The sequence below is a fragment of the Pseudozyma hubeiensis genome, assembly GCF_000403515.1.
Source record: "Pseudozyma hubeiensis SY62 DNA, scaffold: PHS59, whole genome shotgun sequence".
Taxonomy (NCBI): domain Eukaryota; kingdom Fungi; phylum Basidiomycota; class Ustilaginomycetes; order Ustilaginales; family Ustilaginaceae; genus Pseudozyma; species Pseudozyma hubeiensis.
Genome location: NW_012133841.1, coordinates 168,337 through 193,487, shown reverse-complemented (window position 1 = coordinate 193,487; position 25,151 = coordinate 168,337). Strand labels below are relative to the sequence as shown.

Sequence of the window (25,151 nt, the reverse complement as noted above, 5' to 3'; positions counted from 1 at the left end):
TGAGTTCCGCAAGAACGCCAACACCAACACTCCACTTGACGCGCCAAGGCGCGAGGCAGAACTTTAGCGGGCTTGACAAAAAACTGGACAGCTTATAACCACACAGCCAACTGAAACTGGAATCATAGGGTCTTTAGCTCAGCAGTAGAGCGGCAGACTTCGGTTTCAACCTGAAGGTTCCTTCGGGTATTCTGCAGGTCGCGGGTTCAATCCCCGTAGGACTCTCTTTTTTGCCTCGATCAATTCCAGGTGCAATGCATGCAGAGTCGCGACACGAACAAACACATTTGACCGTGTCGAGCGCGTCCATTCACTACTCTTCTCACTCCACCTCTCATCCGAATCTGCTCTCGACACGAACAGCATCTCCACCTCGTTTACTCGTCTGGCGGCAGAAGGGAGATGCTACTGGTAAAGCGGCGGCCAAGACTCGAGCCGAAGCCAGAGCCAGGCTGTTATGGCGAAGCGACTTGATGCGAAAGCGCGGCTTCTATGGCGCAGCGACTTGGTCCTCATCGACGGCACGCGCTTGCCTGGGATCGCCATCGTCTCTTACGCCAACCCGTTCGTCGCAGGCAGCACAAATAACGATGCTCAGAGCAACATTCACGAGGCGGAAGCCGATCTGTGCTTGGCGCTCGAGATGCTGCGAAACCAACCACTGCGCATTTCCGCCGTATCAACCGATCGAGGGTCCTCGCCAATAGTCGGCACGACAAATCACAAGCAGACACATTGGGTGGCTAGTGGAGAGGTTCGGGTGTACATCGATCCTCGTGAATCGGCGACATGGAGCTTCTTTCAGCGTATCTTCTGTTTCGACGCCGACTTTGTGCAGGATGCGGGTCAACGACGGTCCGCACACATGGTCACCGTCTCGCTTCAGCCCTCGCTACTGGCAGAAGGGGACAATGCTGCCGCTTCGGATCCATTCACTTTTTCCGCCGCTGGTCACACGGAGTATGCTATCTTTGCTCAGCCAGCATCTGATGCGGAGCTGTCTTCCGGTTCCACACCAGTGCGACTGGTGTTGGGCCGAAGAGTGACGGTTCAGGCGCGGAGAGCCGATGCAGGCATCGCAGCAAAGGAGCTCAGCAGATCGCGCAGCTTTCATCGACAGCCAAGCGTCGGATCGCAGACGCTGCACGATGTGTTCAGCCAGGCGGGGCTATCTCTTCCGCATTTTGGTGGTGTCGCAGCGAGATCGACGAGCACCGTCCCGCGTCCAGATGACCCGCTTCCCCGCGGGTCTATCTCGGCACTGCTCCAGGCAAGGTCGAAACGCAAACCGAGTCATACCCAACGTCACACGGCAGCAACCCCTATCAGAGACTCGAGCGCAGCAGCGCTCCCGGCTGTCAACGCACACACACCAGGTCGACGCGGCGAGAAGCGACACGGCAGCAGCTCCGACCGTAAAGTCGCTGGCAGTCCACGCCTCGACAACCACCTCAAGAGCGAATCCCTGGACAGCAGCGCGTTCGCGCCGACAAGAGCGATCAAGCACCGTTCAGACCGCATCCTGTCCGACCTGCCCCGTCTCAATCTGGGCAAGCAGCCAACACGAGCCCTGCTCCGGCCACCGCACGACACCGGTAATGATCTGCTCGATGTGAAACCCGTCAAAGTGGAGTCCGTCTCGCCAGAGCCTTTTCTCACCGATACAAAGCCGGCATCCAATTCACCGACTAGCGCCGCCGACGACACCGCATCCATCGAGAAGCTCAACCGCAATACGATCAAGAAACTCGTCCATACCCTCCTCGTTCGCGAACACAACCTCTCCAAATCGCATCCAGATTACATCGCATCCTACAATCAGACATGCTCAGGCACCTGGTGCACATTCCGCAACCTCGCCTCCATCCAACCGCTCGCAAAAGACGCAGTCGAAACCGTTGTTCGCATTCATCTATCTTTGTATTTGTACTCCAGTCATTCCTAATCAACAGCATTCGAGATCTACAAACCCTCCAGGTCAGCAGCAACGAGGTCAAGCTGCAGTGGCTCTGGTGAGAGTCTGCTTGAGTCGCTCTTCCAGATCCACCACCTCTTGCTTGAGCTTGTCGGCGTCCTCATGTTCTCGCGTGAGGAACTCGACTTCTCTCTTGGCATTCTGCAGGTCACGGGTGACGTTTTCGAGCTCTTTGCGTTCGGCTCGGCGTTCGCTCAACAACTGCTCGAGCTGTTCGTGGTGCTGATTCAAGAGTGTGGCTACCTTCTCGGTGTGCGCGGCGTGGAGTCGCTCGAGATCGCTCATCTCCTGATTCTCCTTGCCCTGTCCGTCAAGCAAGCTCGCGGCCGTGGTGGACGTAGTAGAGGCAACCTTGGACCTTATCAGGGCCAGCTCTTCGGTGGCAGCATCGCGAGCACGAATTGCCTCGTCGAGCTTGTCTTGGAGATCCATGAGTTTGCCCATGTCCTCCAACTCTTTCTCGCGCACCGGCACAAAGGCAGCTTCGTGTCTCTTTGTGAGCTGATCGAGTTCATCGACGTGTTTCTGGACCAAGTGTTTCTTGTCGGTCTCGTGCTGGTTTGAGATGGCTTCAAACTGCTCGACAAAGGCGTTTTGCGACTGGTCGTGGGCGCTGCGTACGTCGGCAAGCTCCTGCTGAAGCTGTTCGATCTCCGTTCGAAGCGCCGACGTCTCGGACGAGCTGGCCGATGCGGAATCCTTGGCAGCCTGCTTGGCCTTGTCGGACGCGGAAGACAGCTCGGCCTGGAGGGACTGGACGCGGGCATCAGCGGCTTCCTTTTCGGTTTGAAGCTTGGCCAATGCATCCTTGATCTTCTTCAGATCGCTCTGCGCAGCACCGAGCTCCATCTGGACACGTTTCAGCTCGGTCGTGTGTCGCTCGTCCGCTTCAGCGAGCGCGGTGGCGTGTGCGGCCTGCGCGGCTTCGAGCTCGTCGGCGTGCGACTTGCGCATCTGCTCGATCGTTTTGGCGGATTGCTCCTTGAGACTTTGGAGATCGGTCGAGTGGCCATCGCCTGCCTCGGCACGGGCTTTCTCATAGGCGTCCATGACCTTCTGATCATGCTCGGCCTTGACTTCGGCGACCTGCGCAGCGTACTTGGTCTCCTGAGCTGCGAGCTCAGCTCTGACCTGCTCCAATGTCTGCTGCACTTCCTTCAAGCGCCCTTCGGCGGCATCGTTCCGAGACGAAAGCTCCGATGCATGGCCATCACGAGTCTGCGAAAGCGTTGTCTCGTGAGCGGCAGCCAAAGCGGAAAGCTCTTCGGCGTGTCGCTTAGCATCCGAAGCTCGCGCCGCCTCCAAAGCTGCTTTGTGTTCCTTCTGCAGCGCCCCGCGGAGCTGCTCTTCGGCATCACGACGAGCAGCGTCAACCTCTCTCGCCTTCTCTTCGTCGTGCTTGGCAGTCGCTTGCTCTAGCCTATGTTCGAGCTGCTGGGCGTGTTCGGCAGACAATTCACGACGAGCGCTGCTAATAGCGTCTTCAAGGACAGCTGCGTGCTTCTGCTCCGCTTCCGTGCGCGCCTGCTCGACCGCCTGAGCGACTGCTACGCCATGCCGTGACTCAACTGAGGCTGACTCTTGCTGATGCGACTGGTGTGCCTTTGCGAGGGCAGCAGCTTCGGCAGCAGCGACAGCTTCAGCCAGCTTGCTCTCGAAGGCGGAGAAATCAGTCTCTGACTGGGTCTTGAGGTCAACGTTGCGCTGCTCCACTTCAGCAAGCTTCGCAACTCGCTCTTCCAGCTCCGCATTCCGCTGTTGGACGTCAGCGAGCTCGACCACCTTGTCTTGCAGGTCTTGGTGGCTCTGTCTGAGAGCGGTGAGCTCGGTTTCCTTATCTGCCAAGGTGAATGCGCCCTTTTCGCCAGCCTCGCTGGCCTCGGTTGCTTTGTTCTGAGCTTCTCGAAGCCGAGCCTTGAGCTCGACGATCTCGTTTTCGAGCTTCTCTTTCTGCGATTCCAGAGCGGTAGCCTTGTCGTTGGCCTGGCCCACAGCAGACTCGTGAGCCTGACGCTGTTCCGCGAGCTGAGCGTCGCCTGCACTCGTCTTCTGCTCGTGGTCCAGAGTCAGCTGTTGAATGCGTTGCTCAAGCTCGGCAACAAGCTTGTTGGCGGACTGAGCTTCGTCTCGGGCTTGCTTCGCGCTGGCCTGTTGCTCTTCGATCTTTTTCAAGCTCGCGCTGAGTTTGTCCTGGATCGCTGCCATTCCTTCGAGCTGGCCAGTTGCAGCTTCGAGAGCGGAACGCGCCTGGGTCAGTTCCGTCTCGAGATCAATGATTTTGGTCTGAGCCTCTGCAATGGCGACCTCTTTTTGAGCAAGGACGACATTGTGTTGAGAAGCTTGATCTGCGCCTTCTTTTTCGGACGAGCCAAGTTGAGCTTGAAGACGGTCCACCTCCGCTTCCAGCTCTTTGACTCGATTGGAAGAGGCTGCAGTAGAACCTTCGTCCAGCTTCGCTTCTTCCTCCTTTCCTTCGGCGAGTTTAGCTTCGACTGCCGAGAGGCTGACCGTTTTGGCTTGCAGCTCTTCGTCCTTCGACTCGAGGTCGGACTTGAGCAGGTTCAATTGCTCGCTCTGCTCGGCTAGCTCTGCTTCCAGTTTCGACACCTTGTCCTGCAGATCTTTCACAGCGGCGGCGGCTGTAGATCCAGCCGGAGCGAGGCTCTTTCTAGCAGCAGCGGTCGCGGCCGGGGTGGCAGCGGCAGCGGCTGATCGCGTCGCTGGAGCCAAGCTGGAACGTGCTGCGGACGCAGGACGCGCGGCTGCGCCAGGAGCACCGGCACCGTTGCTCGTGATCGACGCGCGCCGGGCTGCAGTCGTGGCTGCAGCAGGCGCGCCACCTGAAGACGCAGTCGAACCGGCTACCGACGCCCTCTTTGCCGCAAGGGACGACGAGGTGGTTGCCGCAGTTGAAGAGACAGGAGGCCTACGAGCAGCCGCGGTGGTGGATCCAGCAACCGAAGTGGTGCCAGCGGGTTTGCGCACAGCCGCTGTGCTGGAGCCTGGTGCAGCCGCAGAGCCCGCACCGACAGGTCTTCGTACCGGCGCTGCGCCGGTTGTGCTCGCGGCCGGCGATGAAGGCGCGGTAGACACACGACGTGTTGCACCTGCTGTGGAGGTTGGAGGTCGTGCTGCAGTGCTTGCCGCGCCTGTTACTGATGGCCGGGCGGCGGCGGCGGATGGGCGTGCGGCGGCGGTGGTAGGTCCCGGAGCTAGACTAGGTCGTCCGGTGACGGCTGGACGAGTGGTCTTGGCGGTAGCTCTCGAGGCTGTCGTAGACGAAGCTCCTCGAGCAGCAGTGACGCTGGGGCGTCCTGCCGCGCCCGTTCGTGCCGCAGCGGCTGCAGTCGCCGAGGCAGCGGGTCTAGAGGCTGCAATACCAGCTACAGAGGGTCGAGCTCCGGCGACGACCCTGCGAGCCGTAGCAGAGGCAGCCGTGCTCGTCTTGGGGGTGCCTGCAGCACGAGCAGCAGTAGATGAAGGTGTCAGAGGAACCGAAGGTTTGGGGGATGTAGGGCTAGAGGCAGGATCGGACTTGATCTGATCGCTCTGTTTGATGTCATGCTGATCGTCGTCCTGCTCGTCACCGACCACGTCCTCTGCGACAAGCTCCCCGCCTTCCTTCTCAGAGGAAGTCCGATCGCTATGAAGCGCGCCTTCGTCCACAGATCCGTCGTCCGCGACGGAAGCCTCGCTTGTCCGTTGCTGGTCTTGACCGTCTAGCTCGTCGAGCGAAGGTTGGTCAGCGTGAATCGATTCGTTGGGATCTTCGACGTCCGACATTTCTGCTAAATGCGTAAAGGCCTTGTAAGCTGAAGCCTACACGTTGGATGTGGTTGATGGTAGAATAGAGACAAGGACCCGCAGCCAAGTGTTTGTTCAACACTGCCAAAAGCTCAAGCTCGCTGCAGTAGACTTGTCGCATGCGTGTGAAGTGAATGCTGGCCAGTGTGGTGCATGCGTGTGCGTGCGTGCGTGTGTGCCTCTTCCGATGGACATGCATGTGATTTCTGGAAAAACGCAAGTAACTTAGTGTCACTTTCGAATAAAGTCACACATCGACGCGTCTCGCTTCGCTTCGCTTCTGTCGCAGAAGCCTGTCGAAACCTCAGATGTCGTCCTCGTCCTTCTACGCCGGCAGGCACGGGCTCACAAACGGATCGATGTCCATGTTGAAAGGCTGGAATTGCTAGGATCATGTTGAATGCTTTTGAGGCGGGATATCATGTTGAATGCGTACAGAATACAGAGGTGGAATACGAGAGACAGATGCGAGAAAGATAGAAAGACGATGACGACAGTAGAGGGAAACCAAGGTTCAGACTAGAGGGAATAGGACAAAATGAGGGGGAATACAGCTGTGCTCGACCGGGACCATAGCAGTTGATGCCGGACCCATAAGGCGAGAAGAGCGGGAGATGGAGAGATTGAGGGGAAAAGAAGGTTTAAGCAAGGGTCTTGCGGCACTCCTCGGCGGCGGCGACCATGTTGGTGAGCTGGGCAGTGCACTCCTCCCAAGTTCGGGTCTTGAGACCACAGTCGGGGTTGACCCAGATCGAGTCCTTAGGAAGCACCTCGGCCATGGCCTGGATGCGGCCAATCATCTCCTCCTTGCTGGGGACACGAGGAGAGTGGATGTCAAACACACCGGGGCCGATGTGCGAAGGGTAGCCGACCTTCTTGAAGGCGCCGAGCAGGTGCTCACCCGACTTGGAGTGCTCGATCGAGATCATATCGGCGTCGAGCTCGATGATCGACTTCATGATGAGCGAGAAGTCAGAGTAGCAGAAGTGCGAGGCGATGTTCATGGCATCCGAGCAGCCCGAGGTCGAGAGACGGAACGAGTCGACAGCCCATCGGAGGTAGCCGGCCCAGTCCTTCTGGCGGAGGGGCAGACCCTCACGAATGGCAGGCTCGTCGACCTGGACGGCGCGGACACCGGCCTTCTCAAGGTCGATAACCTCGTCGCGGAGGGCGAGGGCGATCTGCTTGGACTGCACCTCCTTGCTGATGTCGGCACGGGGGAAGGACCAGTTGAGGATGGTGACGGGACCAGTGAGCATACCCTTCATGGGCTTCTTGGTGAGGCTCTGGGCGTACGACGACCATCGCACAGTCATGGGAGCAGGTCGGCTAACGTCCGAGACGACGACGGGGGGACGAACGTATCGCGAACCGAATGACTGAACCCAGGCGTTCTGGGTGAAGACGAAGCCGTCGAGGAGCTCACCGAAGTACTGCACCATGTCGTTACGCTCGGGCTCACCGTGGACGAGCACGTCGAGGTTGAGGGCCTCCTGCTTCTCGACGACCATCTTGATCTCGTCCTCGAGGAACTTCTCGTACTCCTCCTTGGAGATGTCGTTCTTGTTGAAGCGCGCACGGTACTGGCGGATCTCCTTGGTCTGGGGGAACGAGCCGATGGTGGTGGTGGGGAAGAGGGGAAGGGCGAGGTGCTCCTTCTGAACCTCCTTTCGGACGCTGAAGGGCGACTTGCGGGCAAGGTCCTCATCCTTGATGTTGGCAACACGGTCACGGACGGCCGAGTCCGAGTTCTTCTCAAAGTCGCGACGAGCCTTGATGCTCTTCTCGTTGGCGGCAAGAGCGTCGGCGGCCGAGCTCGAGTCACGGAGGGCGGCAGCGAGCGTGGCGATTTCGGCGCACTTTTCGTTGGCGAACGAGAACCAGTCGAGCACCTCGGCGCTGAGCTTCTTCTCGTTGGCGATGGTGATGGGGGTGTGGAGGAGCGAAGACGACGAGGCGATCTGGACACGCGAAGCGTCGCCGAGCTTCTCGACGGCCTTCTGGGCGGTCTTGAGAGCAGCGCTGAGGTCGGTCTTCCAGATGTTACGGCCAGAGACGAGACCGAGCGAGACAACGTGCTTGGTGTTGGCGAAGGCGGCGAGCACCTCGTCGAGCTGCTCGGGGGCACGGTCGAGGTCGATGTGGAGACCGGCGACGGGGAGGGTCTTGACGATCTCGAGGTTGGACTCGAGCTTGTTGAAGTAGGTGGCGATCAGAATCTTGACCGAGGGGGCAGCCTTGGCGATGGTCTCGTAGGCAGCCTTGAATTCGGCAGCGTACTGCTGAGCACGGTCGAGGACGAGGACGGGCTCGTCGATCTGGACCCACTCGGCGCCGGCCTCGCCGAGCTTGGCGAGCATCTCACCGTAGACCGGGGCGAGCTTCTCGAGGAGCGAGACGGGGTCGAGCTCGGCGTCCTTGGCGTCCTTACCGGGCTTACCGAGGGCAAGGAGGGTGACGGGACCGACGAGGACGGGGCGGGCGTTGTAGCCGGCCTCCTTGGCCTCGAGGAAGTCGTCGATGGGCTTGGTGTTGTTGATCTTGAACTCGGTGGACTCGCTCAGCTCGGGGACGAGGTAGTGGTAGTTGGAGTCGAACCACTTCTGCATCTCGGTGGCAGGGAGATCGACGCCGTTCTTCTGGTGGCCACGGGCCATAGCAAAGTACGTGTCGAGCGCATCGAGACCAGACTTGGCGTAGTTCTCGGGGATGAGGTTGAAGGTGTTGGAGGCATCGAGGACGTGGTCGTAGAGCGAGAAGGTTCCGGTGGGCACAACATCAACGCCAGCGTCCTTGATGAACTTGTAGGTCTGGAGACGCTGCTCCTTGGCGACCTTGAGGAGCTCCTCCTGGGACGACTTGCCGCCCCAGTAAGCCTCGAGGGCCTTCTTGACCTCACGCTGAGGACCAATGCGGGGGTAACCGAGAACGGCGGAGGTACTGCAAAGGCCAGAGTCGATAAAAGAACGGGAGGATGAGGTTAGACAATGATCTGCACTGTGCCAATGTGGTCCCGAAGAGCGGACTGAAGCTAGTACTTACGCCATTTTGGATTTGTGGAAAGGACGGACGAGACGGGGAACAGGAATGGTAGGAGGTGTGGTAGGCGTCTAAACCAAAGGATCGAGACGACAGGGACGAGCTTCTTTGAACGTGTCCACGAGCAAGAAGAGTGGTAGTTGTGGTAGAAAAAGCGGAGAGAGGGAGGGATGGACGGGTGGTGTAGGAAGAGAAGAGGAAGGAAGGAGTCACGTTCGTCAAAACGAGAAGAAATAGGAATTGGAAGATCCACGGTCGCACCCGGTGTCGCGCCAGCGCAAGAAGGGAATCCCACAAGTTGTAGAGTTGCAAAGCGCAGATGCACAGTCGCCACTTTGCACCTGGCCCAAGCGAAGTCAAAAGTGGGCTGTCGTGCGCTCCGGCAGTGCGTGAGAGAGTGTCGCGGTCCAGCGTGCGTGCGAACAGCACACAGCACGTTTTCACCCAATCGAATGAGAAAGCAGGAATTTTCTTCTTCCTTTCTTCTCGCTCTTTGCCTCTGCTCATGTGCCCTTTTCAATTTTCTTCTTGTCCATTCTTGTCCGCGAACACAGGTGTACATTTCCGAGGGTTGGGGTGTCGTCTGCCAAGGAGGCCAGATCAGATCAGGGAAGATCAGCAACTAGGTCAAGGCTCCAGATCGACCCACTTCTCATTTGATGCTTTCAGGCACTCTGGTTGGTCGACGCATGTCGGTAACCCTGAGCCGTCGTTCAGATTGTGCTCGGTCAGTGTCTCGGTGCGGGGAGATGAAATCACGTACGACAAACGAGCGCCCCACCCATCGAGTTCCTCTTTCCCCCGTAATCGTCGACTGTGGACGCCAGGCCTGAACGCAGTCAAAGAGCAGGAGCGCTCCCACCAGGGGTCTCTAGTTCCCAGCGAACCACTGTTGAGCAGCAAGTCGACCATGCGAGGGACATCTAGCGTGAAGCAGGTATACAGGGAAAGGTAGTGAGCGGCCTTCCCGCTGAAATTCCAGTCGACCAAGTGGGCGAGAGTCTAACATTGCGAAGAGAACACGTGTTAAGTCGTGCTCAGGTGCCATGACGATTGCAAGCGCCTGCCGACGTCCGTGCATGCCGAGCTTTGACCCTGCTTCCGACGTTCGGCTGTGCTGACGTGACACTTGACATTTGCTTCACCTCTATCGCTCCACCACACCATCCCTGCCTTTTCAGACCGGACTCGGGCCAAACATTCGAACGTGGCGTGGCACAATGTCGACGATCGCACACTCGCTGCGCGACTATCGCTCGCCGACTCGGTCGCAGCTTTTCGCGCAAGCATTCTCTCTTCCCACCGGCGAGTCACCCATCGCAGATGCAGAGATTACCTCGGCCATTCTGTCGCTCTCAGCGGCCACCAAGGACGGACTGCAGGAAGATCAAGTCTATGCTGGCCGCTTGACTCTGACGCAGTCCTTCCTGTGCTTTGCAAGCCAAGGCGACCGCGGCCGCAGTTGTCGCATGAACCTACCGCTCTGGTGCGTCCGTCGTGTCGAACGTCTCAACACAAAGGGCACCGTGTTTGCGCTCAGCATCGTCGTCTGGCATGGCATGAAGATCATTCTGCAGCTCAATGCGCTACGTCCCACCTGCGAACACTTTTGCGCAGTATTGCGCGATCAACTCCGCGCACAGCTCGGCAACATGAAGCTCCTCAAGCCTTTCCTTTCGGGTTGCTACAGCGAATTCCTCATCTCGGACGACCTTTCAGATCCCAAGGGCAAGCGCGCCGTCACAGATGCATCCCTCACGCCATCATCTGAGAAAGAGGATCCCGCCACCGCCGCTCCCGCAGATGCAGCGACCAAGCCAACAGCCGACGCGTCTGCAGACAAGGAGCCCCCCAAGTACCAAGCTGGGCTGGGAGCAACCTTTGGCTTTCCAGGCGATGCACGAAAACTTCGCGAGAAGAGCAAGCTCAAACTTTGGCGAGACTACATGCTGGCTCACGGTCGCAATCTCACACTGTTACGATACCCGCAATTCCTGCGGCTCGTGCAAGTTGGCCTGCCCAATCGTCTGCGTGGAGAGATCTGGGAGCTCACCTGCGGATCGATCTACAATCGATTCGCTCACGCCGGCGAGTATCAGGCGATCCTCAAACGATACGAGGGTGTTACCAGCACCAGCACCGAAGAGATCGAAAAGGATCTCAACCGCAGTCTGCCCGAATATCCAGCCTACCAGACGCCCGAAGGCATCGAAACGCTGCGACGAGTACTGGTGGCGTACAGCTGGAAGAATCCCGAATTGGGCTACTGCCAGGCTATGAACATCGTGGTCGCCGCCATTCTGATCTACATGAGCGAGGAGCAGTGCTTCTGGCTGCTCGACACTCTCTGCGAGAGGCTGCTGCCCGGCTACTACACGCAGTCCATGTCCGGCACGCTGCTCGACCAAAAGGTGTTTGAGAATCTGGTGCAGCGTACACTGCCTATGATCCACGAGCACTTTGTCAAGACCGACATCCAGCTGAGTGTAGCCTCGCTGCCGTGGTTCCTGTCGCTCTATATCAACTCGATGCCCATGATCTTTGCATTCCGCATCGTGGATTGCTTCATGGCTATGGGGCCCAAAGTGCTCTTCCAGGTGGGGCTCGCAATCCTAAAGATCAACGGCGAAGAGCTGCTGGAGGTGACGGACGACGGCGCCTTTATCAACCTCATCAAAGGCTACTTCCGATCGTTGGGCGACAGCGCGCATCCGAACAGCACCAATCCACGGCACCGACAGATCACCAACTTTCAGGAGCTGCTGGTGGTGGCGTTCCGAGAGTTTGGCATCATCACGGACGAGACGATTGCAAGCGAACGTCGGCGCTTCCGACAGGAGATCGTGCAGGAGATCGAGCTGTTCGCCAAGCGCAGCGCGATCCGCAATCTCAAGAACCACGGTCACTTTTCCAAGGAGCAGATCGGATTGATCTATGATCAGGTGGTTGAGTCCATCTACCGCGCAAGACATGCGCCTGGTGCGGTCGCCGACGCCAAAGCGAATCCCAACGCCGGCATCGTGGCCAACGATCCCAAGGAGGTGATGGAGAAAGCGCTTGCGCGAGAGATGAACAAGGAGAGCGGCGAAGAGGCGCTCAACGACTACAAAGAGATGCGCATCGACCTCAAGACGTTCCGACTCTTCCTCGGAGAAGTGGCGACGTGGGCGCGAGACGAGTACGTAGTCTCGAACGGCTTCCAGGAGCGCGTGGAGAGGCGTGTGCCGGAGCACGAAACGGTGGCGCGGCTGTTCCGATTCTGGGACAAGGACAAGCGCGGTACGCTCTCTTTGCAGGACATCGTGAGCGGATTGGACGCCATCATGTTCAACCAGGAAGACGTCATGGCCAACATCCAGTGGTTCTTCGAGCTTCACTCGGACGGGCGACCGTCGTTGACCAAGGACGAAGTGCTGCGTCTGAGCGAGTCGCTGCTGTTCTTCTTCCGCAACGAGCCTAACGACGGCTACTTGGGTGCCGTCTCGCAGCTGATCGCGCAGGCGTTCGAGCACGGCGGAGAAGGGAGCTATGAGAAGAAAGCGTCGTCGGCGTCCGAGGCCACGGCGGCTTTGGAAGCTAGCGGCTGAAGAGCTGGTCTCTGATTGCACTTGATCTGTATTTCGCATTTTCGCACTTTGCATCGCATCTGAGCCTGCATATTCATTCGTACATTGTCCTCATCGCATTGACTCGATCATGATAGGACGCGTTGATGGTCGCGATCGCACAGGCAGCCTCCCAAACGAGGTCAATCGTCTTGTCGAGAAGAAGCTGAAGTCGCTCAGCGGGTCTAGTCAGCCGGCTGTCGAGCCAGCGCGCTCGGCAGACAGAGTGCGTTGACCAACTTCGCCAAAATTAGGAAATCTGGCTGGAGCTCTGCTGCAGGACAGGCGAGCAGCAGCAGAGGAGCTTTGTGCTGGTTCGACGCGGTGCGTGTGTGCGTGTCGGTTGTGTCAATTGTGTGCGAGTGTTACAAATTTATTTTTATTTGACAGCGCACGCGCCTCTCGCACGCTCTGGTGAAACCAACCTTCTTGCCAGCCGTGGCCACACGAGGCCGTGCATTTGTGGGCGCGCCAAATTCAACCAAGCCCAGTTGGACGGGTCTGGACCAAGGAAAGCCACACGCTGCCGGCTTCTTTGTCGCAAGAGTGCTTTCGATTCGATTCAGCCAGATCCGCGAATCGCAGTCAGTGGGCGGTCTCACCGGGACGACACTTTCGCTGAGTCTGCCGCCCTGTGCAAGCGCAAATTGATTGATCGCTCGATTGACCGCTCGCTGGCTTCTGCTCCTTCCAAAGCGTCATCTTCCAGATCGTACTTGGACTTGCCACCGTTTCCATCGACGCCTCACCGCTAGCAAGAGCCTCACGCTTCACCACAACACGGTTCCGACTGTCTTACCTAGGAGACATCAAGGCTTGCTCGGTATCATCCCAGCCTTGCCTCTCAAACGACAGCTTCGTGTACTTGTGACGGACGCATCGAGCGCTTCTCCCGTCTCCCCGTCGCTTTTTCTGGCACGCTTTGCTCTTGATACTCTCAATCAGCGGTCTCAATACAGCAAATCTGGTCCGACGCGACTTTTGTGTTCACACGACCACCGTGCGTTCAATCGCCTCAGTCGTACAACAGGTAGGTCTCGCCGGCAATCACCCTCTTCCCCGGAACTGCCACTGTATGCTCGACTCGGTCGCAAAGCATCATCTCAGATTGTAGACTGACCACCTCTGTGGATTTGCCTCCTCTCAGCATCGCATCCGACCGCCTCGACGACATTGGTGTTCCATCCTCGCCACTTGTCCAAATTGCCCTTACCCACAGTGACCCCCGCCCAAGCCCAAGAACCGTGCACGACAGGTCTACCTCAACTGCTGTGCCTATTGCAGCCTTCGATCCCACCCTTCCACCCATCTCCTGAGCGCTAGCCACGCGCCTGGACTGTCGCCGTCACGCCATGACTACTCCCGCCCAGGTTGAACGGCAGCAGAGGCTCGTCAAGGCCATCGGCCAAATCACCAACAAGCAGGCACCTCCCGAGATCGACTTCACCGTGCACACCACTGATGACGGAACCCAGGTCAGCACGCAAGAACGTGTCATCAAAGACGTGCAGGCACCAGCATTCCAGAAACCTACCGATGAACAGTTCTTCAGCGCCAAAGACCCTTCCAAGCCCGACATTGCTTTCCTGAAGAATCACTTCTACCGCGAAGGTCGTCTCACCGACGACCAGGCCCGCTTTATCCTGACAAGGGCCACCGAAATTCTGCGTCAGGAACCCAATTTGCTCGAGGTTGACGCGCCCATCACCGTCTGCGGCGACATCCACGGCCAATATTACGATCTCATGAAGCTCTTTGAAGTGGGTGGCAATCCCGCCGATACCCGGTACCTCTTCTTGGGCGACTATGTCGACCGCGGCTACTTTTCGATCGAGTGCGTTCTTTACCTGTGGGCTTTGAAAATCTGGTACCCAGACACGCTCTTCCTCCTCCGTGGCAATCACGAGTGTCGCCACTTGACCGACTACTTCACCTTCAAACTCGAGTGCAAACACAAATACTCTGAAGAGATCTACGACCTCTGCATGGAATCCTTCTGCACACTGCCTCTTGCCGCCGTCATGAACAAGCAGTTCCTCTGCATTCACGGTGGCCTTTCACCCGAGCTTCAGACTCTCGACGACCTTCGCAGCATCGACCGCTTCCGCGAGCCACCCACCCACGGCCTCATGTGCGACGTTCTCTGGGCCGACCCGCTCGAAGATTTCGGATCCGAAAAGACCAACGAGAGCTTTATCCACAACCACGTACGAGGCTGCTCCTACTTTTTCACCTACAACGCAGCCTGCCAATTCCTCGAGCGTAATCAACTTCTGTCCATCATTCGAGCGCATGAAGCGCAAGATGCAGGATATCGCATGTACCGCAAGACAAAGACCACCGGCTTCCCCTCCGTCATGACCATCTTCTCGGCGCCCAACTACCTCGACGTCTACAACAACAAGGCAGCCGTTCTTAAGTACGAGAACAATGTCATGAACATCCGACAGTTCAACTGCACGCCTCATCCCTACTGGCTACCCAACTTCATGGACGTCTTCACCTGGAGTCTGCCCTTCGTCGGCGAGAAGATCACCGACATGCTCATCGCCATCCTCAACGTCTGCAGCAAAGAGGAGCTTGAAGAGGAGGAGGAGGAAGACGAGATCCCCACAACACCAACCTCGCCTGGAGCCGAGGAAGAGACGGCCGAGCGCAGAACACTCATCAAGAATAAGATCCTCGCCGTCGGACGCATGTCTCGTGTCTTTGCCCTCTTGCGAGAGGAGGCCGAGCGCGTTTCAGAGCTCAAGTCGTCGCAAACCGCCAAGTTGCCGTACGGCTCGTTGGTACTCAGCTCCGAGGCTGCCAAAGATTCGATCGCCAACTTTGACGATGCGCGAAAGGTAGATATCGAGAACGAGCGTCTGCCACCCGACCTGATCGATGCCGACGAGGCGGGACCTGCCTCTCCTGCCGATGGTGCGCGTGTTTCGTCGCCTGCATTCGAGGAGATGACGTCGCCAGGCAGCCCGGCGTCGCCCGCGACGCCAAGTTCGCCCATCGCAGGTGGTCACCGCCGCGGACACTCGAGGACGAGCAGTCTTGGTACGACCATGTCGAGTCCTTCGAACCGTCGCCGCTCACTAGAGTCGACCGTCAGCATGATCCGCGAAGCCCTCGAAGGTACGGATGCAGCAGACGACAAGCACCTCGAAAAGCTTGCAAACGACATCACCTCGCCCGATTCACCAAAGGCAACCGACTCTCCAGCACAGTCGCGCTTCGCAAACAAGTGAACAGCAGCCGACTTCAAAGCAATCACACACCCAGGCATCTCTTTCCGTCTCACTTGAGCCTCCTAGAGCTCGATCCTTTGTTTTCAGATTCAGTCGCATCGTATCTGAAAAGCGCTTTTGCAAATTTCATCAGCTTTGATGTGATCGTGACTGGAGTGTAGTGAGAGAGTGTGTCGTCATGGTCTAGTTCTGAGGAGAAATCCGAATCCTGCGGATGAGTGGAGCAAGGGAAAACACGGAAGAGACATTCGGGCTGATGAAAGAGCACAGCTTGGCTTGGCGAGACGACTGCGATCTTAGCGCAGACCACGCTCTCGTTGGTCAAAGTATTCGTCGAGAAGGCTGAAGAAGGCTTGCTTGTCTTGGTGTGTGAAGCGGGAAAATTCGATGTGGGACGATGAGCCTTGACTTGTTGGATAAGCGTGCTGTGTTTGCGTTGCTGGAGGGTAGGGTGGAGGTGGATTGTTTGTGCCGTCTTCGTTCTGCATTCTGGCTGGCAAAGCTGGAGGAGCAGCAGCAGCAGCAGCAGCAGCAGCTGATGTGTTTGATGCAGAGTGACGAGAGGGAGGAGGTGGTGGTCGACCTTTGTTCAGCGCGGAAGGCGGCGCAGGAGGTACTCTGCTTCTCTCCGGAACCACGGTTGAGGCGTGCTCCGTTCCCGGTCCTGCGGTCGCTGACGTTCGAGACTCGACATCCCGATTCCATCGTGGGTTTTCTCCCTTCAACATGTTCATCCGATCCTGCAGTCCGATCTTGCTGCCGCTGGAACCACCGCCGGCGTTGGCTTCGCGCTGCTGGCGATACTTTTGCTTTGCATCTTCTCCAAAGTCATCGAGCTTCTTGTTGAAGTCTTTGCGCCAATCGTCCCAAGGCATAATGGTCGTGTTGTCCTTTCGGGCGTGAGAGGGTGAAGGTCGTGCTTGGTATGTTTGGGGCAGGCTCAATTTGACAGAGGAGGCTGAGGGGCGCCGCTAGCCTGTGAGTAGCTCGTTGCTCGTATCCTGGTCTTGATCTTCCGTTGAGGACGAAGAGGAAGCACGGTCGACGAAACCCGCATTGAAGACACCTCGGGGCGCTGATGAGAGCCAGGACACGCCAAGACCCTGAAACTGAGGCTGTGTGCTCCGTGCGAGCGGTCCCACAGTCATAGCACTTGGTATGTATATGTACACAATAAATGTGCCAGATCTGCATCCATTGCGGGCCAATCGTATAGTGGCTTATTATGCTGTCTTAGGGCTTTCCCCTCCATCCAGAGGTTGCACTAAGTTGACAGAGGTCCCCGGTTCGATTCCGGGTTGGCCCCCACCCTTTTTTTCACGATTGTGACGTCTATTTCTGGAAACATTTTTCGCTGCTTGAAATGTCACATCGGTAAGCCTTCTCTTTTTTATCTTGCCCACGCGAAACACCGTAGAAAGTCAGTGAATAAACGGTCCAGAGTATCGGGTCGACTGTACTGGCGACGACACTGCTTCAAAGAGAAAGCTCACAGGACCTCTCGATGTTGTGAGCTCTGGCTAGTGGCGAAGGAACGATGTTGACGGTGATGGACAGCATCGGCCGACGTTGCAGAACAGGAAAGCCACAAGAGTAGCAGGCTTCAAAATGAACTGAGAAAAAAGGGGTCTTGAGATTTGGCGGACTTTGACAGGCTCGGAAACACAGGAGGCGGAAGCGCAGAGACGTCGGTTTTTGGACCCCTGATTCTGAAATGTAGAGTTTGATGCTTGACACCTCTTTAGCTCACACTGTTCGACAGGCAGCAGGGTGTGCGCTTCATGCGATGTGCCGTTACGTATGCAGAGAAGCTGACAATGCGGGGTTGCCGTCGTTCAGCAGTTCTCTTGGCTCTAAGGCAATTTTTGGGCGCTGGTTTGGAGTTGGTTCGTAGGGGAGCCTTGGTTTCATCACACCACCATACCTACGCAGATCCTCGATCGACCATCTACCATCACCTTCTGTACTTCCATCACCCATATTCGCTCGAGGAAGAGCGCTGAGCACCAACAGAATAAGCAACTCTTATATACAACACCGACGACGATCGCCGATCATGGCGAAACACAAACGAAAAACAGCCTCGAGGCTGATCATGTCTCTTCTCGGAACAGTGGCTCTCTCGACCTTTTCCCCGTCCGTCTCTGCACAGACTTCGGCGATCACATGTAGCAGCTCCTCCCAATGTCCCCAATCGAGTCCCTGCTGTTCTGCCGAAGGCGTATGCGGATCAGGCGCGATGCAGTGTGCTGGAGGCTGCAACCCATTGGCGAGCTTCAAGCCCTCGTCCTGTCTCCCCAACCCAGTCTGTCGAACCCGTCAGATGAGCATCAAGCCCAACGACTACAACAACAACGATATTTTCATGCCCATTCTCGAATACAATGGTAATGCATCGTCACCTTTCACGCTCGACTCTGGCTCCCTCGGACCTGGTCCCGAGGGTGTTCTGCTGCAACTCAAAGCAGCGCAACAGGCCAAGATCTCGACGACAGACTACTTCATGTACGGCTACGTCGAGGCGACACTTCGACACGATGCTCGTCAAGGTCTCGTCGCAGCTTTTATTCTCATGTCAGACGTGAAAGATGAAGTTGATTGGGAGCTGGTCGGATCCAACTCGTCGCAAGGCCTGACGAATTACTTCAGCCTTGGAGTACCTGTTCTCAACCACGCTGCCAACGTCAGCGCAAGCAATTTCAATGTCAGCGACTGGCACACATACGGCCTCAATTGGACTAGCACGCAGCTTCAGTGGAGCATCGACAGTAAAGTGGTCAGGACATTGACTCGAGCGCAAGCGGGGAGGGATTATCCGCAGACGCCATCGAGGATTCAGCTCAGCACCTGGGCAGGTGGAAACGAGACGAACCCACAGGGAACGATCGACTGGGCCGGCGGATTGATCGACTGGGATTCGCCAGAGTACAAAGCGAAAGGATTCTACTCGCAGGAGATCAAACAGTTCAATGTACAATGCGCCAGTCTCGGCAGCTTGAACGTCACGAGTATTTCGGGATCCAGCAACAGCAGTGGTGACGTGACTTCGTTTGGCTACACGGGTGGCAACTTCTCATCATCTACGGGACCAGCATCATCTATGGGACCAGTATCATCCACGGGACCAGCATTTGGAACGAGCACCGACCCATTAAGAATTCTTTCGGATCCAGGTGCGGATGGGATTCCTGGCTACCCCGGTTATGGTCAGTCCGACGACAAAGCAGGTAAAAATAGCAAAGATGGCAAGGATTCGAACAGCAGCAAAGACGGTGACAAGAAGGACAATAACAACGACGCTGCAAACAGCTCATCAGTCTCCACTTCGGACGCTCTCAAATATGCCTTGCCGATCTCTGGCGCGATCGTGGGTATAGCAGCGCTATGGGCGATCATCGCCTTTGTTCGAAGTCGACACCTCAAAGCACCGGTCATCAACGCGATCGGCGTGACGGGCGTCAACGATCCTCGATTTACCGGGCCCTCCTACGGAGCAGGGTTTGCCAGATCGACCACCAACAACGTGGCAGCTTCGGCGTATCAGGATGGCGAGCACGAGCCTGCTAGCGTGTATCGGAATGAGCCGAACATGAACCTGATGATGGGAGGAGGCATCATGTCGGATGCTGGGTTGACCCATTTGCAGCGACAGACGACGGGTGGTTCGAGGGTGTCGCGGAACTCGAGCCGAAGCGTAGCGGATCGATTGCTAGGAACTCAGGGTAAGGGACAGAGATACCAGCAGCTGGATGCGACGCTGGAGGAGGAAGCATATGACGCTCCGATCATCCATCCTCGGGGTGCGAGCGCATATCGAGGCCACGCGTACGAGCAAGCAGCGCAGGAAGCAGCCTACGAAGAAAGCCCTCGCACGTATGCCGATGCGAACAGCTACTACCACACCCCCACGACCAGCCCTGTCAAGAGCAACGCCTATACAGCAAGAGGCTACTACGAGCCAGCATCAGGAGCAGCAGAGACATCCTTCGAAGCATGTCAATTGCAGTCGCCACAACGACGCACTCTGCCGGTCACGCCGTACACACCCAACTACGCCTTTTCGCCGACAGCGCCGCCACGACCGTCGGGAAGAATGTACGACACGCCCAACGTCAACTACTATCCGACACCGATGATGATGCAAAGCGAGGCGTACACACCCGCTGCTCCGCTGGCTTACGGTGCCGCTCCCCACAACTATGCACCTCCGCCGGCGGACGGGTATTACTATGGTGGATACGTTCCCACACCACCGCCGAGACGCCAGTGAGCACCGGCTCTGAGCGCGCTCGAGGCCGACCTCATTGGCGGACAGAGCTTTGTACAATTGTATGAGTATGTTAGCAATATGGACAGTATTTGGCCATTGCGAGTATGTTGCGTGTGCTCGTGTGAGCAGTCAAGAAAGTGTGCCAATTCCAGCTTTGCAGAGTCGGATCTTCCAAACGCGGATGAGTACATGGGGCGGGTAGCGTGTCTCGAGACCAATTCGGAGCTTGAAAGCAAAGACGCAGCAGCAGGGTGGGTCTTATCCGAATGCAACGCCCACACCAGAAGAGCCACATCCGCTATCTGGTCTCAGCTGCGCAGACGGGACCGTCTGGTTTTGACGAGTGGGATAGAGAGGAGTAGTACGATCGCTTGCGTCAAACGCGGGTCGAAGCGCACCACAGCGGGGAACCGCTGGCTCGGGACAAAGAAGCGCTAAGCGCAAGCGAGACAGAAAGGCAAGGATGCGAAAGACACTGAAAGTGACACCAGACAGCATAGATTGAGGAATGCAAAAGCGATCTAGCATCCAACACGAAGCGCCGACCAACATGTGGCTTGAGACGTGCGAGACGTTCGAAAAAAAGGCGGTAAGCGGGATGGAACGAGGCGTCGTTGTTGGCTCGGCTAGAGAAAGGGAAAGCTTAGATTCGATGCAGAGCGTTTCCCCTTTGGATGGATCGCTTGACAGGCATGGGTGCCCAGACACGGTCTTACCTTGTCGTCTCTACAACATATGCGGCTCATGCCGGTAACGATCGCCTTGGACGTATGTCTTTGGCACCGCATCCATGCCACGGATGCGAACAGCGAACAGGCTTCCCGTGGATCGGCTTGAGCACGCCGCATTGTAGCAACACGGCACGCATAGACACAGCTGTCTCACCAAAAAAAAAAGTATCGAGACGGCGCTTGCGAATCAGCGAAAGATTGGGCGCAGCTTCCCCGAGGGTCGGGTAGAAATGAGAAAAGCAACCAAATTGGAGGGAGGAGGGCTCGACAACGACACGAGAGAGGAGTGTGCGTGTGTGTTTGCTCGCTCGCGTTCGTATTCATGCTACCTGCATTCGAGCTCCGACGAGAATGGGCGTGGGATTATACAGGCTGAGAAAGACAGGGGTTGCAAAGCAACTCTTTTATTTGTTGCTTCTCGTTCCTCTTTCGGAGAGCGCCAACCCAAAACAGTCAAGGGCGAAAAGGGTTGTTCGGGGCTCATTTCGCAAAAAGATATCGCGGTTCGTCGGGCCGAGAAACAACAGCCCATGCTCAGTCTATCTCACTCTCTATCAGCGCGAGTGCTTGTGAACGCTGGCTGGAGAATCGAAGGTGGACGTCCTCGATGCATCCAAGTGGCCGTCGAGAATATTGGCGATGGACGAGGTTTGGTACGCTTTTTAATAGTTTTTATCAGAATTTCTTATTTCGCTGGTGGCGGGCTAATGAAACACGCGTGTGTGCCTCGCGGTTCGAGTGCGACTGAAGTGGTGCAGTGGTGCAGCGGTGCAGCGGTGCAGGGTACTGCAAGCATCTCCGGAACAGCGTCGTCTCGGTGTGCCCGTGGGTAACACGCCCACAGCTTTGGTGCCGTTGCTGCTTGTTGCTGCTGCACGCGCTCGGTGCACGTCTGCATAGCAAGGCTGCTTCGCCAGTTACAGTGGATTGAGCTTCCTCCCATATCATTTCATCCTTGCTTGCCCACCGTCGTCGTCTAACGTAGCAGTCTGCCTTGTGTTTGCACCAGCCCGTCCGTGGCTATCTGCATCGGCTGCAAGGCTCTAAGCCACCCTTTTTTAGATCCGTGCCACTTTCTCTCCTGGTACACCATCTTCACCGAGAGATCTGTGCCGATCCTTTCTCTTGCTTCCTTCGCTTACACCGCCTCGACCTGTAGAGCCATACGCTAGCCATCTCTTTACCCGTCCTAAACGCTCCACGCCGCCGGAAGCTTTTCTCTACACCTTCAGCGCTGACCGCTCCACTACTTTCGTGTCATCCATCATCTTTGGCAATACATCGAACCAGCCTTTCGCCCCGTTTTCTCCTCCAACATCGATTCTACAACCCTATCTCGCTCAAGCTTCTCCTTCACACTCACATCTGCCTCGCGTATCCGCACGCCATACTCTGCCTCGGCCTCAACGAAAGCTTGCATCTGTTCGCAAAGTCGAAGAACCCATCCTTTCGTGTTGCACTCCTCGTCGCACCTCACTATCACTACCTCTCTCAACCCACGCTCTCTCTCTCTCCCTCGACTGTGTAGAGCATGCACGAAGAGCCTCTCGACCGATCTCGCGACCTCTGGATTGAGCGAAAACGCAGGTTCGAGCAGGAAGAAGCTGCCAGAAGAGACGATCTCCTCGACGCTCACTATAGATCCAACATCGAAGCTCCTGGCTCAAGCCGTCACAGTCCACCTCGTCAGCCCAATCACGATCCGAGGTACTCTCACCTGCCTCCTTCCAACAGCAATCCTTCCGTCGCTGGCCACGCTTCCAGCCCCCGCTCTCAGCTTCCTCTCCCTTTACACCCGCATCCCGCCGCAGGCGACGCAGCAGCACCGGCTATGCGCGAAGACCCCGCTGCAACAGCGCTCAAGCGCAGAAGGCTCGCAGACGGGCTCGATCGCGAAGATCGACGACGCGATGAACCACCAAGTGGTGCTCGTTCCCCCTCCTTCCGCAGGGCAGACGGCGCTCCCCACTCCGCCCAGCGTTACCTCGACGAGAGAGACGCATACCAAGACGATCTGCGCTCGCCCTTGAACCCTCCTTACGCCACCAGACCCAGCGGCCGTGTCTCGCCTCTCGACAGACCTGTGCACAGTCCGGCTTCCGGCCAGGGCGCTCCGCTTCCGCCCATGCAGGATTCTACGAGGCCCTCCGTCCTCTCAGCCTCGAGTTACGACGACAGCCTCGATCACGGCCCGGGCATGCTCGCTCGCAGGAGAGGCGATGCTGCGCAAGCAAAGGCAAGTCGGCTGCACATTGACACTGGCAACAGCTCCGCTTTCGAAGCCGCTGCTCACCTCAGGTCATCTTCAGGCATCGCAAAAAGTGCTCCTCCCCAAAAGATCTCGTTCGGTCTCGACGGCCGCGACCACCCTCTGCCCCACGATCAGGCACAGCGTGACCCCAGCCTTCGGCCCAACCACGCTCCGATCCAGCCCCATCAGCCTCCCGTGCTACAACGCGGCGAGCAACAGCCGCAGCGTCTCGTCTCTGGCTCTCGTCTCGCAGAATCCACCGACTCGTTCCGTCGTGACGAGCGAGAAGACATGCTCGGTCTTCGCGAAGGCAGAATGCCCGACGTACCTCATACTGCCAATCCGCTCGCTCGTCAAGGCCCTGCCACGCGTTTGCAAGCCGGCGGCCACGTGCCTCAGACAGCAACGCTGCCTTCTCCCGCCTATCACACCACCCAATTTGCGCGCGGTCAACCCAGCGGACGCCAAGCATACAACCCGCCGCCCACCGCTAGGCTGCCCGACCATCTGCGTTCGCCGCCCTCGTCTAAAGCACACTTTCTCTCGTTGTTCTCCGACTTTTACGACTCGCTCTACGACAGCCGTACGCTGAAGGCTACGCTCGAAGACCAGATCAAGCGTTCCAACACGCTGCTCCACACTCTTCAGTCTAGCCGTCGCGTGCTTGAAGAGACGGTAGAGCGTCGCGTCCGCGACGAGCGTGTATTGTGGGAGGGTCGAGTTCGAGGTTTGGAAGCACGCGTCCGCGAATTGGAGGCCAAGACGGGCACTTCCGATTACGACGATGAGCCCATGTCTCGTGCCTCTGATCTGGCTTCCAAGCAGAATTCGATCAGCTCCGCCCCTCTTGCGCCTGATTCGAGTGCCGAGAGGGCCGATGACGGTGCTGCCAAGCCTGCATCGCGCGAACGCTCGCCTGTCGTCAGGAAGCCCGCCTCTGCTGCCAACTCGAACAAGGAAGACGACGAAGGTGATCAGCTGCAGGAGGATTGAACGCATTCTATTTTCGCTCGTTTTGTCTTTGTATGAAAATTTTTATTGCCTTGAGACGGTGTGGAAGAGACATGGTGTTAGCTCACAATGAGATCGTGTGAAAGAGACGTAGCGTTGGCTCACGTTGAGGATTGAACGTGCGGCATACCCCCTAGCGTCGGCTTTGCCCTGTTCTGCCGCGTCTTGGCGGTGAAAATGAGTGAGGAGGAACAGCTGAACATCTGCGTTGGTCGTCGGATCTAGCCCGAACCTGTGACCCGCCACGCGTCGTCGATCACAAAGAAGGTAGTGTAGTAGGAGTCTTCATTCCGCTTTCCAGGTCAAGCGAGCATTCGCTCTTGCGGATCAGGAAATGCGCTACCTCGCCTCCCAAAAAGACATGGTGGATCAGGGACGCGGCCTTCCTGTACAGAATTCTTCACGAGATCAGCAAGAGGTGGCTGCTGCAACTACCGCAGCAAGCGAGGGTGCGTCGGCAGGCATGGAGGCACTTGAAGGTGTCTTGGACTTCAGTACGTTGCGTGATCGCTTTGGACGTAACGGGGTGTCGAATCTCGAGCTTGGTTGATGTCGCGCCGCAACGTCTCGGTGGGATGCCAGCCAACTAAGCGCCAAGCGTTGCCTCTTCTTCCCAATCTCCTCTGGTCTCAACAGCCACAGCTTCTCTCCCATCGCGACTCGTCGGCTCCTCAGGTTCCGCACAAGTCAATGTTCGTCCATCGCCCTTTGACGAGATATGCAGTTCGCCTCTTCCATTGTGCAGTGTCCCGAGACGCCCCAACAGAACGATCGCAAGATTGTCCTGACCTTCGTCAACCTCACTGCGGAACAGGTGCAGCAGCTCAAGACCTCGAAATTCCAATTGCGTCTCTTCTGCACCAGTATGGAGGCGCACGCCGCGTCTTTGTTCGGCCGCAACCCTGCCACCGCTGAGTTTCCCCACACTTGCGAGGCCAGAGTCAACACGCACACGCTCTCCACCAATCTGCGTGGAAGCAAGAAGCAGGCCGGTCGAGTCCCTCCGCCAAACTTGAACAAGGACAACACGCTGGTCCTCCAGGAAGGCCGTCCCAACCGCATCGGTCTCACGTATGCAAACGCGCCTAAACGCTACGTGCTGGTCGCAGCCATCTGCTAGGTCACCACAGTCGAGATGCTCGTTGAGCGAATACAATCAAAGCAATTGAAGAGCAAGAAAGAGGTGCTGCTGAAGATGCGCAGGGAAGCAGAGGACGATGACCTCG

At 57.3% G+C, this 25,151-nt stretch overlaps 9 protein-coding genes and 2 non-coding genes across 11 annotated transcripts; 8 read left to right on the top strand and 3 right to left on the bottom strand.

The window, feature by feature from the left end:
* Positions 1-127: 127 nt before the first annotated feature.
* Positions 128-225, top strand: PHSY_007663. Its single transcript has one exon. It is a non-coding gene; the product is annotated as a tRNA-Arg (tRNA).
* Positions 226-457: 232 nt separating this feature from the next.
* Positions 458-1,945, top strand: PHSY_006606 (hypothetical protein; the record flags this gene model as incomplete). Its single annotated transcript, XM_012337206.1, has 1 exon — positions 458-1,945. The coding sequence occupies one exon, from the start codon at positions 458-460 to the stop codon at positions 1,943-1,945; it is 1,488 nt and encodes a 495-aa protein (XP_012192596.1).
* Positions 1,946-1,993: 48 nt separating this feature from the next.
* Positions 1,994-5,758, bottom strand: PHSY_006605 (hypothetical protein; the record flags this gene model as incomplete). The annotated part of the gene is made up of 1 exon (XM_012337205.1): positions 1,994-5,758. One exon carries the CDS (start codon positions 5,756-5,758, stop codon positions 1,994-1,996), a length of 3,765 nt encoding a protein of 1,254 aa, XP_012192595.1.
* Positions 5,759-6,420: 662 nt separating this feature from the next.
* PHSY_006604 (hypothetical protein) lies at positions 6,421-9,730 on the bottom strand (the record flags this gene model as incomplete). The annotated part of the gene is made up of 2 exons (XM_012337204.1): positions 6,421-8,719; positions 9,468-9,730. 2 exons carry the CDS (start codon positions 9,728-9,730, stop codon positions 6,421-6,423), a joined length of 2,562 nt encoding a protein of 853 aa, XP_012192594.1.
* Positions 9,731-10,038: 308 nt separating this feature from the next.
* On the top strand, positions 10,039-12,405 carry PHSY_006603 (hypothetical protein; the record flags this gene model as incomplete). The annotated part of the gene is made up of 1 exon (XM_012337203.1): positions 10,039-12,405. The coding sequence occupies one exon, from the start codon at positions 10,039-10,041 to the stop codon at positions 12,403-12,405; it is 2,367 nt and encodes a 788-aa protein (XP_012192593.1).
* A 1,370-nt stretch (positions 12,406-13,775) lies between these two features.
* Positions 13,776-15,662, top strand: PHSY_006602 (hypothetical protein; the record flags this gene model as incomplete). The annotated part of the gene is made up of 1 exon (XM_012337202.1): positions 13,776-15,662. The coding sequence occupies one exon, from the start codon at positions 13,776-13,778 to the stop codon at positions 15,660-15,662; it is 1,887 nt and encodes a 628-aa protein (XP_012192592.1).
* Positions 15,663-15,958: 296 nt separating this feature from the next.
* On the bottom strand, positions 15,959-16,537 carry PHSY_006601 (proline-rich protein; the record flags this gene model as incomplete). The annotated part of the gene is made up of 1 exon (XM_012337201.1): positions 15,959-16,537. One exon carries the CDS (start codon positions 16,535-16,537, stop codon positions 15,959-15,961), a length of 579 nt encoding a protein of 192 aa, XP_012192591.1.
* A 326-nt stretch (positions 16,538-16,863) lies between these two features.
* PHSY_007662 lies at positions 16,864-16,968 on the top strand. Its single transcript has one exon. It is a non-coding gene; the product is annotated as a tRNA-Pro (tRNA).
* Positions 16,969-17,985: 1,017 nt separating this feature from the next.
* PHSY_006600 (glycoside hydrolase) lies at positions 17,986-19,932 on the top strand (the record flags this gene model as incomplete). The annotated part of the gene is made up of 1 exon (XM_012337200.1): positions 17,986-19,932. The coding sequence occupies one exon, from the start codon at positions 17,986-17,988 to the stop codon at positions 19,930-19,932; it is 1,947 nt and encodes a 648-aa protein (XP_012192590.1).
* Positions 19,933-22,194: 2,262 nt separating this feature from the next.
* On the top strand, positions 22,195-23,907 carry PHSY_006599 (hypothetical protein; the record flags this gene model as incomplete). Its single annotated transcript, XM_012337199.1, has 1 exon — positions 22,195-23,907. The coding sequence occupies one exon, from the start codon at positions 22,195-22,197 to the stop codon at positions 23,905-23,907; it is 1,713 nt and encodes a 570-aa protein (XP_012192589.1).
* A 736-nt stretch (positions 23,908-24,643) lies between these two features.
* PHSY_006598 (hypothetical protein) lies at positions 24,644-25,045 on the top strand (the record flags this gene model as incomplete). The annotated part of the gene is made up of 1 exon (XM_012337198.1): positions 24,644-25,045. The coding sequence occupies one exon, from the start codon at positions 24,644-24,646 to the stop codon at positions 25,043-25,045; it is 402 nt and encodes a 133-aa protein (XP_012192588.1).
* Positions 25,046-25,151: the final 106 nt, after the last annotated feature.